This window comes from Gracilinanus agilis, chromosome 3, assembly GCF_016433145.1.
Source record: "Gracilinanus agilis isolate LMUSP501 chromosome 3, AgileGrace, whole genome shotgun sequence".
In the NCBI taxonomy this organism is placed as follows: domain Eukaryota; kingdom Metazoa; phylum Chordata; class Mammalia; order Didelphimorphia; family Didelphidae; genus Gracilinanus; species Gracilinanus agilis.
Window position 1 is genome coordinate 623,322,728 of NC_058132.1, and position 16,003 is coordinate 623,338,730.

The 16,003-nt window shown below is 34.5% G+C and overlaps 1 protein-coding gene across 1 annotated transcript in view; it reads left to right on the forward strand.

Annotated features, from left to right (window-relative positions):
* Nucleotides 1-774: 774 nt before the first annotated feature.
* Nucleotides 775-16,003, forward strand: part of NYAP2 (neuronal tyrosine-phosphorylated phosphoinositide-3-kinase adaptor 2) — a 336,968-nt gene continuing 321,739 nt past the window's right edge. The window contains exon 1 of the mRNA XM_044670792.1: nt 775-995. Coding sequence (XP_044526727.1) covers nt 775-995 — 221 coding nt within the window. The remainder of the gene's footprint in view (nt 996-16,003) is intronic.

Below are 16,003 nucleotides of genomic sequence, written 5' to 3' on the forward strand. Positions count from 1 at the left end.
TATGGCATTTACAACAGTTGCTTTATTTGAACAGCATTTTCCTAGAAATAGCTTTTCAGAAGAAAAAATATAATAGAAAGAGCATTAGAATTATAGTCACAGGGGGCAGCTGGGTAGCTCAGTGGATTGAGAGTCAGGCCTAGAGACAGGAGATCCTAGGTTCAAATCTGGCCTCAGACACTTCCCAGGTGTGTGACTCTGGGCAAGTCACTTGACTCCCATTGCCCACCCTTACCACTCTTCCATCAAGGAGACAATACACAGAAGTTAAGGGTTTTAAAAAAAAGAATTATAGTCACAGGTTCCTGATCCGAATGTTGACTTTCACAAGCTACTTCATAACTTCTAACCCTTTTACTTTCGGCAAAATATTTAATTATTAGGGTCTCAATTTATTTGTAAAATGAGAGAGTCAGATTTGATTACTTCTATTAACAATTCTTCATTTGTAAAATGAGAGAGTTAGAATTGATTATCTGTAAGATATCTTCTAGTTCTAACCCCACTATCCCCAACTAAAAAACCCAACCAAACAAACACAAAACCATTATTTTATTGAGTAGTGTTTGCCATCTGTAACTTAAGCAAAGACCTATTAACAGTAGATCCAAAACTTTTGGTTCCCTGCAGGGAAAATTTCCAAATATTTTTTACCCAAAGTTTTACAAATGGAAAGTGACAAGATTTTAGCTGTAATAAACTGCAAGCTATTTTCTTACTGATGAAGGTATAATGTGTTTTCCACTTGCAGGAAAGGGTTTCTTCCTTTTTAACATGATCTCCTGCAAGATGATGAGTTCTAATTCAGAGGAGGATACCTTGGATGCTTTTCTCCAGTACATAGAGGATATGGGAATGAAAGCCTATGATGGCTTGGTTATTCAGAATGCATCAGACATTGCTCGAGAAAATGATCGCTTACGGAATGAAACTAACCTGGCTTACTTGAAAGAAAAGAATGAAAAACGCCGCAAACAAGAAGAAGCAATAAAACGGTAAATATAAATAGAATCTTGCTAAGCCATTCAAGGCAAAAGAGAATCTGTTTGAGATGCATAGACTGGAATATCATTATAGGAGCAGGAGGAGGATTGTCAGGGGATGCTATAGATGATGAGATAATGTGAAAGTAGAAAGAAAAAGAGAAAAAGGAGTGACAAAGACAGAGAAACAGAGAGAGAGAGAGAGAGAGAGAGAGAGAGAGAGAGAGAGAGAGAGAGAGAGAGAGAGAGAGATGGAGAGAAAAACTGAGATAAATGCAGAGGCAAAAATTATGAGAGAAGGGGAGAAAGAGATGGGCAGAGAAAGAGAGATTCATTTGTCTGTATCTTTCTTATCCTTGTCCTTAGCTAATGGATTTGGTAAACGACTTGGTAAGAATTGACTTTCTCTGAATACAAGTGGATTTCTAAGTATTCCCTTGGTAACCATCCAGAAGAACAGGCTGTGATACACCAAAAGAACAGTTTAATAATGGAACTTTGATTAAGATGCTCAACTTTAAAGGTCCTTAACTGGTATCACATCACTAATCAGGCAGTTTCTGTTCCTTCCCATGTTGTGCCCAATTCTCATTTAGTGTTGATAGGAATTCTGTGTACCACTGGGGAGGACAAATCCTCTGTGGGAACCTTCTGTGCAGCAGTTACAAACTCTTGACTTATTCTATGGGCACCAAATGTTTCTTATGTGTGTATATAGGCATACCTGGAAGGGTTAGCAACACAACAGGTGATTCCTGGTTATATATCTATACCTATATCTATATCTATATCTATATCTATATCTATATCTATATGCATCTGTTGGCTAGATACTGGCTATATGGTCAGAAGCTATTTGTTCCCTGCCATAGAAGTAATAAGTTGAATGGATCATTTTTCCCTTTCTGCATTTAATATCACATACCTGAACATATATGTATATATAATATATTTATATATATTTGTATCTGTGGGTATACATATTCATAATTTGATTTCTGAGTCTCTTCCAGTAGTGGTGGATGAATTGGAATATTGTATTTGGGCGAAAGAGAACTATGCCAATAGTTTAATCTAACCATATGATGTAATTTGGCAAAGTACCTGAAAAGGATTGGCTCTCTAACTTACTTCTATAGTTTTAAACAGGAAACTTTTGCTGGTGGATTGGTCAATTAATCTCTCTTTGAATTTTTAATACTGTATGCTATATGCATTATACTTCTTCTTTGTTTTTTATATGTATGTCAGCAAGAGTAGCCTGGGATAAACAGTACTCCTGAGTCAGATCAAACTGTGTCTTTCACTTCATTTCCTTTATTGTATTTGGAAATTATTGTGTCTATATTTTTAAAAAAAGACTAATAGGATAAAGACTCATAGCTGATATTTTGCTAGAGAAGACTGTGTTGAAAATAGTGCCCTCTTTGTTGAAATAAAATATTTCTTCATGTGATAGCATTATGAAGAATTGCCCTTCCTTTAAAAATAATAATATTTTTAGCATGATTATATATTTAAATTTAGGAGTCAGGCTAATGGTTATAGAGGTTATGATTGCTTGATTTCCATTCATTTCACAAATAGACTTAAAAAATAGAAAATCATCTTACTTTTTTTAAGGATGAACTATTCTCTGAAGTAATTTCTAGAGGCAGAGTAATAGGATAGAAAGAGCATTGGTACAATAATCAGAGGAAATTACTACTTCATAGACTACTTCTGATACCACCCTTCTATCTTTCATATGTACTTATTTTTTTATTTTTAACCCTTACCTTCTGCTTTAGAATCAATACTATCTATTGGTTCCAAGGCAGAAGAGTGGAAAGGGCTAAGCAATGAGGGTTAAGTGAATTGCCCAGGGTCCCAATGCTAGGAAGTGTCTGAGGTCAGATTTGAACCTAGGACCTTCTGTCTCTAGTCCTGGCTCTCCATCCACTGAGTTAACCCAACTTCCCCTTCTCTTATACACTTCTGCAAGGTTGCTTTTATTTCACGTTCATTTTTGTGTTGACTCAGAGTGGATACGAGGTCAGAGAAAGCCAAGAAGGAACGGTTTGTAGTTAAACAATACAAGGACCCCAAAGTACTATAAATCTCTTGACCAATAGGTCAGATGCAAGGAGATTAATGAAGGAAGAGAGGAGTAGGCAGGCATGATAGGCTCCATTAGCAGTGGAATCAATTTCAAGTTGATTGAACTGGTAGAAGAAGTAGGTACTAGAAGTCTAGGCATTTGAGGGCTCCAGGATCTAGATTCAAAATACTCAGTTTTAGGAACCCAGGTTAGGCTATTTGAAATGTTTACTGATTTGGGGTTCCTGTTAATGGGAAGTGCCTTGCTACCAGTCAATACTTCCCAACACAATCTAGTTTTGTTTACTTGTCTCGACCTATCATTTTGAGCTCATGGAAGTTCTGAAAACAGTTTAGTGGCTAAACTTTAGCCTCATACAGTAGCTATATGAGAAACCTTATAAAATTCCTTAGTATTAATTTGTGTATTCTTCCTGGAGGTGTCCCATGCACATCCCTCATCTCCCATGCCTAGGACTTAAACTCTTGCTTCTCGCACTCCTTAGTCTCACACTCTTCCTCCAAAAAAGTTAACTCTCTATTACCTGGTATGTTAGTCATATGGTGTAGGCCTATATATAGCACTTAGCAGCTTTGTTAATTAAATAACCATTTTGTTTAATTAAAAGCCCTAGGTTAAGGATAATAAAATAACAAAAATATTAATATCCATATCATTTGTTCATGTTTATAAAGCAAGTAGTATAGTAGAATGGAAGATTACGGGATTTAGTCAATGGACTTTGGTTCAAATTCCACTTATACCACTTAGCTGTGCAACTTCACAAAAATTAGTCACTTAAGGGCCTCAGTTTTGTCATCTGTAATTAAGAAAGGATTTGGATGAGATGACCTCCAATGAACTTTCTGCTTCTAAATCTATAATGTGATAAATCCTATGAGGTAAGCTAAATAAAGATTATTGACACTGATCTACAGACAAGGAATCTGAGGCTCAGAGGGGTTAAGAGAAATGCCCAGGCTAATAAATGTCAGAGATCAGAATTGAAAATAGACATTTTGCTAGGAACCCAGTGCTCGTTGTACACTGTGCTGCTCTTCATCTCATTTTAGTCTCTGTTTTGTTGTGTGACCAGGAGAAAAGTCCTTAGGCATTTAAAAATTTTCATAATGACAGTGAAAATAAGAACATCAATCTAACTCGCATGTTAATGATTTAGCAAAATGACTGCATTTTGTCAAAATATATATTTCACTATCTCAAAAAGACATTGCTCCCAAAGTTCAATTATTTGTAACCTTCTGAGTGAAAATTTCTATTTGGAAATAGGCAGGAAGAAGGGATTAGGGAGGAGAGGTAGCAATCCTATGATGCTACAAAAATATTTTACATAGATTGCTTTCTCCCTATGGAATGGATGCCTTCCTTTTCCTTTTATGTGTTTTCTAAATATACTCTCTTACTGAGAATACTTTCGCAAACAATTTAGATGCAGCTGGTTTGTAATTGTTATTTGTATTTGGGTGGGAGAGTCAGAACAATGGGAGAAAGGTTGACTGAAAAAGCAAGAGGTGGCAGGAAAAGGATGATGCTATCAATAAACTTGGTAAAGAGAAATAATTTACAAAGACATTTAGATAATTCTCTAGGGAGCAGAACTGAAACATGCTAGGAATGTAGGGATTCTAATGCCTCCAGCAAAATCAGTTAAGAGTGTGTGTGTGTGTGTGTGTGTGTGTGTGTGTGTGTGTGTGTGTGTGTGTGACAGTTTGTGGCCAAGAGCTCACTTCCCCTCTCTCTCTCTCTCTCTCTCTCTCTCTCTCTCTCTCTCTCTCTCTCTCTCTCTCTGTCTTTCTTTGTCTCTCTCTCTCTGTCTCTCTGTCTCTGTTTCTCTCTGAGTCTCTGTTTCTTTCTATCTTTCCCCCTCTCTCCCTCCTTTTTTCTTCCTCCTTCTCACTCTCTCTTTTCTCTCTTTCTCCCACTCATATCTATATACACAGAGATACATGTATAAATACACATATGCAATACATGTTTTAATAGTTACACCTGTGGATACATTAAATGAATAAAATATATAGTATATTCAATATATTGCTATATTAGGGTTTTGAAGTTATATCAGGTTATATATATTACATGTATAATTAGATATATTTTTTATTATTTCCCCTTTTTTTCCTCTTCCTCCCTTCATCAGTATCAACATCATCTAGCTACTTAGCTATAGTGCCTGCTTTTGCCTATCATACCACCTCTCCTGTATCTATTAACTTTATTCCCACTTTCTAGACCTCGGGTTGCAAATGAGGTCACATGTGTATAACACTATAACCTCCAAGTGCTACATAAATGCCATATGTTAGCATGCATTTAATTTATATGTGCTATGTATTATTTCCCAAGAACTTTAATGTAATTTTAAACTATTAACATATGCAAATATATAATGCATGTATATGCTACTTATCATAAAACTTTACCCCCCCTCAAAAAAAAGCAGACACATATTACTTTAAGGGTGGGTGTATTTATGTAGAACACTTTATGGTTTATGGTATATATATGCTGCATATTTAACTATTTATATTTATTTATATATTATAATGCATATTATAATATATATTTTATTATATATTATGTATATTAAATATATTAACATATTCTTTACGTAAATGTAAATATACACATATTCAGAGTTCATTTTTCAGTGTCTGTGTGTGTTAGGACCTTAGGGTGGGACCCAGGGACTTGGAGAGGGCTGTCACAATCCAGTAAGGAATGTATGTGATCACACTGTGAGACACAACATAAACTGAAGGATGTGGGAGGAAGTTATTTCCCACATTGTCAGCCTGTGGCGAGGCTTTCATCTTCTAGGAGCTTCAGGTGGAACTAGTCTTAGGTCTAATGATCCTAAACTCAGAAGCTCCTGGTTATGGATTTTAGGAGAAAGATCCTTTGGGACCTATGGGATCAATCAGTCAGTTTATCATTAGATGTCCTAGCAAAGGGGGGGCATCTGGGTGGCTCAGGCTATTGAGAGCCAGGCCCAGAGAGATGAGGTCCTGAGTTCAGAACTGACCATAGACACTTCCTCATAGTGTGACCCTGCGCAAGCCACTTAACCCCCATTGCCTAGTCCTTATCACTCTTTTTCCTTGGAACTAAGACAGAGTATTCAGTCTAAGATGGAAAGGCAGGGTTTAAAAATAAAAAAGAGGTGCTTGCAAAGAGACAGTTTGAAATTGTAATCAAGAAATTGCTTTTGGATTGAGGCAGGTCCAACCCAGTGATGATGCAGAAGAGATTACTGAAGAGTCTGAGATGAAGCAGGTTTGAACTAAAAAAACAAAAACAAACCACAATTAAGCTGTCATTTGGTTAATAGATTTTAATCAGCATTATGTTCAACACTGTGCTAATTACTGATAATACAAAGAAAAGAAAACAAAATGATACCAAACAAAAAAAAACAATAATGTCTATTTTCAAGAAACTCACATTTTAATAACAGATAAGACCACATAAAAGTGAATCTATGTAAGATATATCCAATGTAAAGGGGAGGCAATATTAGAGGGGAAACACTAGAAGAGAAGTCTATTAGGGGTCAGGAAATGCTTCTTGCAGAGATTGTGATTTGACATTTTTTTTTAAACCCTTATCTTGTGTCTTAGAATCAATACTAAGAATGACTCCCAAAGCAGAAAAGTAGAAAGGGATAGGCAATCGGGCATAAATGACTTGACTAGGGTCAAACAGCTAGACATATTAAAGGAGAATGAGATGTCAAAGAGGATGAATCTGAGAAAAGTCCATTTAATCCTGCAATTATGAAATTCTTAGTGCTTAGAAAAAATGGTTTCAGTTGAATGATGATGTAATAAGCTAGATAAAAGGGTTTAGAAGTGAGTGAGAGGAGAAAAGGAAGGGAGAATTTAATTTAAATACCTTTCTCAAGAGTGTAGCCAAGAATAGAAGGAGAGATAAAGGGTAAAGGATGGCCAGATCAAATGCAAGGCATTTTTTTTAAGGAAGGAAGGGAAACAACTTCTATTAAGCACCTACTCTGTACCAGCCATTGTGCTAAGCCCTTTACAAATATCGTTCCCTTTGATCCTGACACCAAACCTAGGAGGTAAATGCCATTATAATCTTTATTTTATTGTGGAGGAAACCAAAGGTGACAGAATTTAAGTGAAGTGCCCAGGATCATAGTGAGTGTCTGAAGATGGATTTGAACTTAGGAGTAGGCACCCCTGATGGAACCATTATATGGAGAGTGATTGCAGACAAGAAAATGGGGAAGAAGATAAAAGATCTATGCCAAAACAAACAAAATTTAGCACTACATTGAATATATATATATAGTTAGATCTTTTAATTCTTCCCCCTCTACTAAAGAAATTGAGTTATAAGATGTTGAGGATTAGAATACTGATGTGAAACTGTTCCTCCAAAATTGTCATCTAGAAAAAATCCTTTTCTAATGACTGGCAGTAATAAAACTTGCCATAAGATAGAGACAGGGTTCTATGTTTGAATAAATACTGGCTAGTTCTATTCATGAAATAAATCCTATCATATTTATATCTGCATAACCACAATATATAGCATAATTTGAAGACTTCAGGTTAAAGCTCATTGTTCCCAACACTTATCCCTCACCTAAATGTCACAAGTTTTAAAATTTTTCAATGAGAAATGCAATTTTTCAGGTTTGCTTGCCTATATTTCTTAGTTTTTTTGAGTTGTTTTAGATATTATACACACACATACATACATATATCTTTATATTATATATAACCATATATGACATGAGAGTAATACATATACTTTATTATAAATATGTAATAATTTATAATATGTTTATCCAAGAGAATAAAATTCTCACATTAACTCTGTTTAAAAAAATCTGTCTTATTCTTTTTTTCCCTTTCCTACTAACCTTACCACACCAACTAAGCAAGTAGATAATATTTTAGGTTGTACATACTTTATCACATTTTACTTTTGTTACTGTGTACAACTTTCTCCTGGTTTTGCTCACTTCACTTTGCATCATTTAAGATAAGTCTTTCCAAGTATTTTTGCTATCATTGTGTTTGTAATTTCTTATGGCACAATATATCATATGCCACATCTTGTTCAACCAATTCCCATTTGATGGACATTCCTTCAGTTTCCAGTTCTTTGCCACCACAAAAAATGTTATAAATATTTTAGAACTTATAATTTATTTTCCTTGATCACCTTAGGAAATTAACCTAATAGTATTATTGAAAGATCAAAAAGTATACACATTTTTTATAAATCTGAGTATAATTTAAGATTTCTTTCCAAAATGATTGAATCAGTTTGCCATTTTACCGACAATGTATTAATGTTCCTTTTTTTTTCACAAATTCTCTCCAACATTTGTAATTTTGTCCTTTTATTAGTTGAGCTAATCTGATAGGTATGAGGTAGTATCTCAGAGTTGTTTTTATTTTCATTTATCTGATCAATAATAATTTAGAACATTTTCACATATACTTATATATAGTGTTGATTTTTTTGACTGAAATCTCTCTGTTCATATATTTTGATCATTTATCAATTGGGAAGTGACTCATACTCATATATTTGACAAAGGTCTGTATATGTTTTAAATGTTACACTTTTATCTGAGAAGATGTCCACAAAATTTTCCCAAACTTATTGCTTTCCTTCTGATTTTGGCTACATTAGTTGTATTATACAAAAACTCTTCAATTTAATGTATTCAAAATTATCCACTTTACACTTCACAATGCTTTCTGTTGTTTATTCATAAATTCTTCTCCTCTCCATAAATATGATAAGTAACATGTTCTCTGTTCTAATTTGTTATAATATCTCCTTTTATACATAGGTCATGCATGAATTTTGATCCTATCTTACAAAATGTTGAGAAATTGATCTATATCTAGTTTCCACCAAACTTCCTTCCAGTTTTCCCAATAATTTTTAACAAATACTTAATTCTTATTCCAAAAACATGGAAATTTACCTTTGTTAAACAGAAGGTCATCATGATATTTTAAGAGGGTTCATTATGTATGTCTATTCTGTTCCTCTGATCTCTTTACTCTTTCTTAGCCAGTAGAAGGTTTTTTTGATAATTGCTACTTTATAGAACAATTTGAAATCTGTCACTGTTAGACCTCCTTCTTTAACCTTTTTAAAATTTTCCTTTGATATTCTTGACCTTTTGTTTTTCCAAATAATTTTATTATTTTTTTCTAGTTCAGTAATATAAAATAAATACTCCTGTTCATTGGAGTGACAACAACTGCATTATTATTGTTACTAATAAGAATAACACCAACAATAATTTTATTATTTAGGCCATCTAACATATGGGATTCATTTTGTCCTGATAGAAGAGATCTTAGTGATTAATAATGATTGAGACTTTAGATGTCATGTACTCTGAAGGGTTTCTGATACTGGCTTCTTGGAAGAGGGAAGGAAGATATCAAGAAATATAAAAAATAAAGGGAATGATGAGTAGTATTATCCTTGATGATCAATTATGCTTGTGACCATCTAACAAATTCTTTGTTGTTCTATTTTGCTTTTTTGGTTAATGGTTATAATTTGTAAAGTTGAAGTTGTATTTCTTCTACCAAAATCTCAATAATTATGTAATGTTTATAATCATTCAAACACTGGTGAGCAATGTGAGCCCGGAGTCTAAAATGGAGGTGGATTTGAATTCTGTTTCTGACAAAAACTATATGACTATGGCCAAATCATTAATCATTTTTATTCTGTTTTCTCATTTAGTTTATGGAAGCAATTATATCTTAAGTAATTATATTCCAGAGTTCCTGTGGAGAACACAGAAGATATGTATTTAAATGAGATAATCCTTTTTTTGCCAGAGATATTGTAGTAGTTTTCCACTTCCTTCTATAGTTCATTTTACAGATGAGAAAACTGAGGTAAACAAAATTAAGTGACTTGCTCAGGGTCACATAGTTTGTAAGTCTTGAAAGCCAGATTTGAACTCAGGAAAATGACTCTTCCTGACAAAAGATTCAGAATTCTATCCACTGTGCCGCTTAGTTGAATATCAAAAAATTATTCCCTGCCTTCCAAATGCTTTGCTCTGGGTTGCTATACTTTTTAAAGACTGATATTTTCATCTTTTTGATGAAAACAAAAAGGAATGGCTAGCTTTTAAGCCACAGAGATGTTTCAAATGCATATTGACTTTAATAGAACCTCTAGGTTCACATCTGCAATGAAAACAGTTCTGCCTGGATATTTAACTTGCACTTCCTTTAACTTCTAAGAAGAAATTTGAAATGTTCTCTATTTGAAGCAAACAGACAAAAAGTTGTCATATTTATTTCTGACTGCCTTTGAAGACATATAGTCTGATACACTAGATGAGAAAAAAATTGTTAAAATAGCAAACCACAAATGGAGTCTATTTAACCTGGAAAGGTCATAGATGGTGTTTCTGTGTGAAATGTACAAGTTATGGTTTTGGCAATCCATGGTATGCAAAGCATTATATAGAAATGAGAGAACTTAGAATAGACGATCTCAAAAGACCCCTCTAGCTGTAAGATCTTAAACTCTAATGATCATTGTAAAATTGGGATCAGAGTTTCTGAAGCTGGTCCTTCTTGAGAAGATGCTCTTTGAAATGCCTCTTGTACATAAATTGAAATGAGATAATTAGAAAAATGAAATGTCTCAGTGCTGCTAGCAAGTAATATGTCCAATGGTCTAAACCAGTGATGGGCAAACTTTTTAAAGAGGGGGCCAAAAGAAAGGAAATGCTCATCTGTCAGTCTGTTTCTAAGGCAACTCTGTAGAAGTTTCATTGTATTGTATCCTACTCATCATCAGATTAGGAATAATTTTGTGCAGCCAGATAAAACATTTCAGGGGGCTGCATCTGGCTGGCGGGCCATAGTTTGCCCATCACTGGTCTAAACATTTTGGGAATCTATAGCCTAATTTCTGATTCAGAATATGATATAAGCCTAGATTCACTATTAACATCCTTTGTACCCTAGTCCTGTGCCTTAAATGGGATTTATCAGTGGAATGCTTACTGGAAAAAAAGAAAAGAAAAAGAAAAAGAAAACAACTTGCAAATACAAAGTGCTCAAATAAGCACTCTTCTTAGCTGAACTGACTTTACTTCCTCAAATAATTTTGGGGAATGGGCATTAGAAGGGAAAACACAATTATCAAGCCTGCTATTGCTAAGTCTAATGGGTTTGTTTAGGCATTGGTTAAAGAAGTTTATTATTTTTATTTATGAAATCCTATCGCACACATAAATGAAGCTAATTTCAAATACCCATAATCTGTGTTATAAAATCTTAGTATGTAAATTGAATGTGGTTGTGTTTGGGTTGATATCCCAGAGTTTTGGTTTTATAGGAGTATTCTCATTACAATGACCAGTATGGATGTATGTTTTCCATGTATAACCCAGATCAAATTGCTTACTATGTCTGAGGGGAAACAATTTAGATCTTAGAATTTTAAAAAATGTTGAAAATGGTTATAATATGTAATTGAGAAAATAAAATATCTTTGAGGAGGTAGTTGCATCTCTCAGTGGATTGAGAGCCAGGCCAAGAGATGGGAAGTCCTGGGTTCAAATCTGGTCTCAGATACTTCCTAGCTGTGTGACCCTAGGCAAGTCACTTAACCTCCATTGCCAAGCCCTTACCACTCTTCTGCCTTAGAACCAATATACAGTATTGATTCTAAAATGGAAGGTAGGGGTTTAAAAAATAAAATAAAATATCTTTGAATAGTTAAAAAAATCCTTTTCCTAGAAGGCACAATGTTCTCTAGGAACAACTTGATCATAAAATCAAGCAGAGAGTTTAGATTCTTTCTCTCTTGAAATTGTTATATATTACTTTCTATTTACCTTTATGAGTACATATTATGTATTTCCAGTAGATTATAAGATCTTTGAGGGCAGGAGCTATTTCATTTTTGTTTATGTAGCTCCATTATTTAGAATAATACCGGGCATGTATTATTTCCTTAAGATATGTTTGTTGAATTAACCAGAATGGGACTATGAATGCCTAATGGTGACTACTAGATCTTATGAGACATCTAAACTATATTTTGTTTTTTTCTAACCCATTTCCAAGAATCAGGCCATCTGGATTTTGCAATTTTGTACTAGATTGACATGATTGGCTTTCATTCAAGTTTTTGCTTATTATGGACAGCTTGATATTATCCAGAAATACCCTGGCAACAATCTAACTACTATATGTTAAGTGAAACAAGGGAGCAAATCTAAGCATGGGGTACTTCTCATTGAATACTTTTTTGCTGGGTTAAAGCTTTTCCAATAAAACAAACGACTACCCCTAATTCTGCTCCTCCCACCACCAATCGAATATGATCTGGAAGATGTATCTTGATTGCAGCAAAGCAGTGGTGACAGAAAGGGCTACTTAGCCTGATTAGAAACAGCTCTATTCCCTGTGGGTGCTCCCAAGGGATCTATACAAGATTATATTTTCTATTTAAAAGTGACAGTCAGAACTGAAATGAGATTACCCCTGGATCTTTTTTTTAATATGCAACTTTATTTACATATTTGCACTTATTAATTTTTGCCTTTCTAGATTCCACTCTATCAGTCTTCAAAATGAATCAGAAAAGGTCAGAAAACATTTGGTCTAGCTATTAAAATGATAAATTATTAATAATAATAACAATAATAAAATCTGTGCAATTGTGCTACATGTTACTTGTGGAGCAGATGCTGATGATATCAGCAACTGAATTTGTTAAGATTGTTAAATTATAGCTTTCTCTCAAAGACACTCATATAATGAGTTCTCATCAGAAAAATGCTACACATTGCACAAATCCTGTCTCTTAAATAGACCTTATGGAATTATGCTGTACTTTGGACTTTGAACCTCAGTGAGCATAAGGAAAACATAATCTGATGGATTCATTCCATTTTGTTTGATGTGACATATCCCTTTCTTTGATCACAAATAACTTTAATTTATGTGGCTTGTTGTCTAATCGAGGAAGTTCAGAAATACAGTAATAATCTATATTTACACAGAAAGTCATGCAGAGAAGTGTCATGTTATTTAAAACCATTAGGTGTACTGGAAAATTTACCTTGTGGCATCCTTAGAGCAGTATAAGGGAACAAAGGACCATAATTTCCTCTATGCCCCACCTTAAACCCCATACACAAACATAAACACCACAAATATCCCCAACAAAAACATGCCTTAAATTGGAGTCTGGAAAGGTCTTGTTGGACAAAGTCAGCTGACCTGATCTGATCTGATCTGAATTCCTGACCTAATTTTGCTCTACGACTTAGGGATCCTGCAGAGAAAACAAGGTTAATGTGCCGATAAGGGAGGGAGATTAAACAGCAGAAAATGCCTTAATAATCTTCTCTAATTTTTGTTTCCTCTTGGGTTTGTGATTAGTTTAAATCACTATTTTTTGGAAATCATTTCAGAGAATCAGAAACTGTTTGGTCTGTCTATGTGAAAATAGGTAAGACGCTGATTTTAAAGGAGAGAGAAAGTAAAAGAAAAAGCAGAGAGATAGGAATTGGAAAAAGGAAGGAAGGAAGGAGGAAAGGAGGAAAAGAGGGTGGGAGGGAAGGAAGAAAGGAAGGTGGGAAGGAGGGAAGGAGGGAAGGAAGAAGGGAAGGAAAGAGGAAAGGAAGGAAGGAAAGAAGGAAAGAAAGAGGGAAGGAAAGAAATGAAAGGAGGGAGAAGAGTTAAATATAGTGAGCAGTTGGATGTTTTGTACTCTGAATAAAGTCACATTTGCAGGGAAATAATTCATATTCATCATAACATAAATTTGGAAGGTGGTAGTCAATCAATTATTTAATTCAAATCTTGTTCATGGGCTCCTCATCTCCCTGAAGGTGAATCTACTAATGACAAGACCAGGGATAATATCTTAAGAATAAAGTTCTTTTGCCCATTGATCCATTTATGAAAGTGAATATTGGAAGAACAAATACAGGAATTCTATCATTAGAATATAAATTCTTTGAGGAAAGGGGCTATTGCTATTTTTGCATACTATAGAATCTATCAGTGACTGACACACCATGGGTATTTAAGAAATATTTGTTGAATGAATGCATGAATAAGTGGGTGAATGGGGTCCAGCTACTCTGGAAGTCTATTGGCTTTAATTCTTCAGAGCTTCCACTTCCAGAGGTTAAAATTTGTTCCCATAGGATGCAAAAAAGACCCAAGAGATTAACTTTGTATTTCATGAAGTCGATTCACAATTTTAGTTGACAACATATACAAACATACATACTCACACATATAAACATATATACAACAGCTTATACTACATCCTAGAATAACTTTAAATATTTTTCTTGTTAAAATTGCCTTAAAATGGCTTACTTTTCCCTTGTGCTTCCCCTCTACAATACCACCCTCCCTGAATTTTAAGGTTGGTTTTGGTAGCACCATGGAAAGACATAAGCAGTTAGTCTTTCAAAAACAAATCCTTTTACAAGGGAGTTTTCAGTATATCCCTTCATCAGCAATTTATTTTTTCAAAAGTTTAAAGTCTCTTTTCCTCTCCTACCTTAGCAAAGATGTCATATTTTAGGAAGCTCAATTCCTGGTCTTTATTTGAGGTTAACAGACAGATGTTGACCACAGGAAGGCCTTTTGCAAAAGCCACTCAGGGTAAACGCAAACAGAAATGGACCAGTCAGTCAGCATCAGAATTAAGCTTTCATAATGAGGAAGGAATTGCAGTGAACAGATGTCAGTGGTTACTCAACCCCCATCATGGCAGAATGAGTGACTGGTGAGAAACCCATTGGAACTTTCAAGGTAATATTTCCTCTAGAAATGGTTTTAAATGTTGGGAAGATGGTTATAGATTAGTTGAGGCACTAGTTTCTTTCTCTGGCTATGGCTGATACTCTTTAAGCAGAGTAGAGGATGGTCTTAATCTTCAACTAAAGGACAGCTATTGTAAAATGTTCAAAAGGGCAGATAAGGATAAGAAATTGTTATAGAAGAAGTCAGGGCATTTCTTTTCACTACTAAAAATGCATCCTGGCTAGAAGAATATATTTGGCACAACAAGCAAAAATGCCAGAGTAAAATATAAGCAGCCTGATAAATTTCCTCCAAAAGCCTCTCTCAAAATTTAAAATAGCTTCAAGGAGACAACTTCATTTTCAATTTACAATTCACCTTGAATTTCATTTTAATAATTTATTGAAATAGCAGAAATGACTGTTGGCCAAAACATATGTGTCTCCATTAATTTTGCCCCCCAAACAAATGCTGTTAGTGGGAAGCTGTGCTCAGAAAACTGCCGATTTGGACATACATGACAGAATATTCATGCTTGGCTTATAATATGCTTAGAGCAAGACCTCCAGGAAGAATATGAGAAAAGAGAATAGAAATTAATGCTGGTTTTGACAAGGAAAGGCTTGGAGAAAGAAAATTCTGTAAACCAAGTTATATTCTCATAAGAGACAAGGGCTCAACATCATGTTTTATTGGAAACAAATTATTTTTTTTCTTGGTAATTTCACCTGATAGATTTTAGCCCTGGCTAAAGTACAGGGGTGAAAAATTGTAATACTTGAATCAGAAGATAAGTATTCTAGGAACTTTGAGGTTCTCCAAAGGTATCATTATTAGAATGCATCATTTTCCTGATAGCTATTGCATACTTATTCCCTTCCTTACCCCCTTTTTAATCCTTACTTTATGTCTTAGTAAAACCTCTAAGACACAAGGGCAAGGGCTAAAAAATGGGGGTAAATGACTTTCCTAGGGTCATACAAGTAGGATCTATTTGAAGCCAGATTTGAACCCAGTTCTTCCCATATCCTGGTCTGGCTCTCTATCCACTACGCCACCTAACTGCCCCTCCAAACACTTAAAAAAAGTGAAACTCTGATTCCATA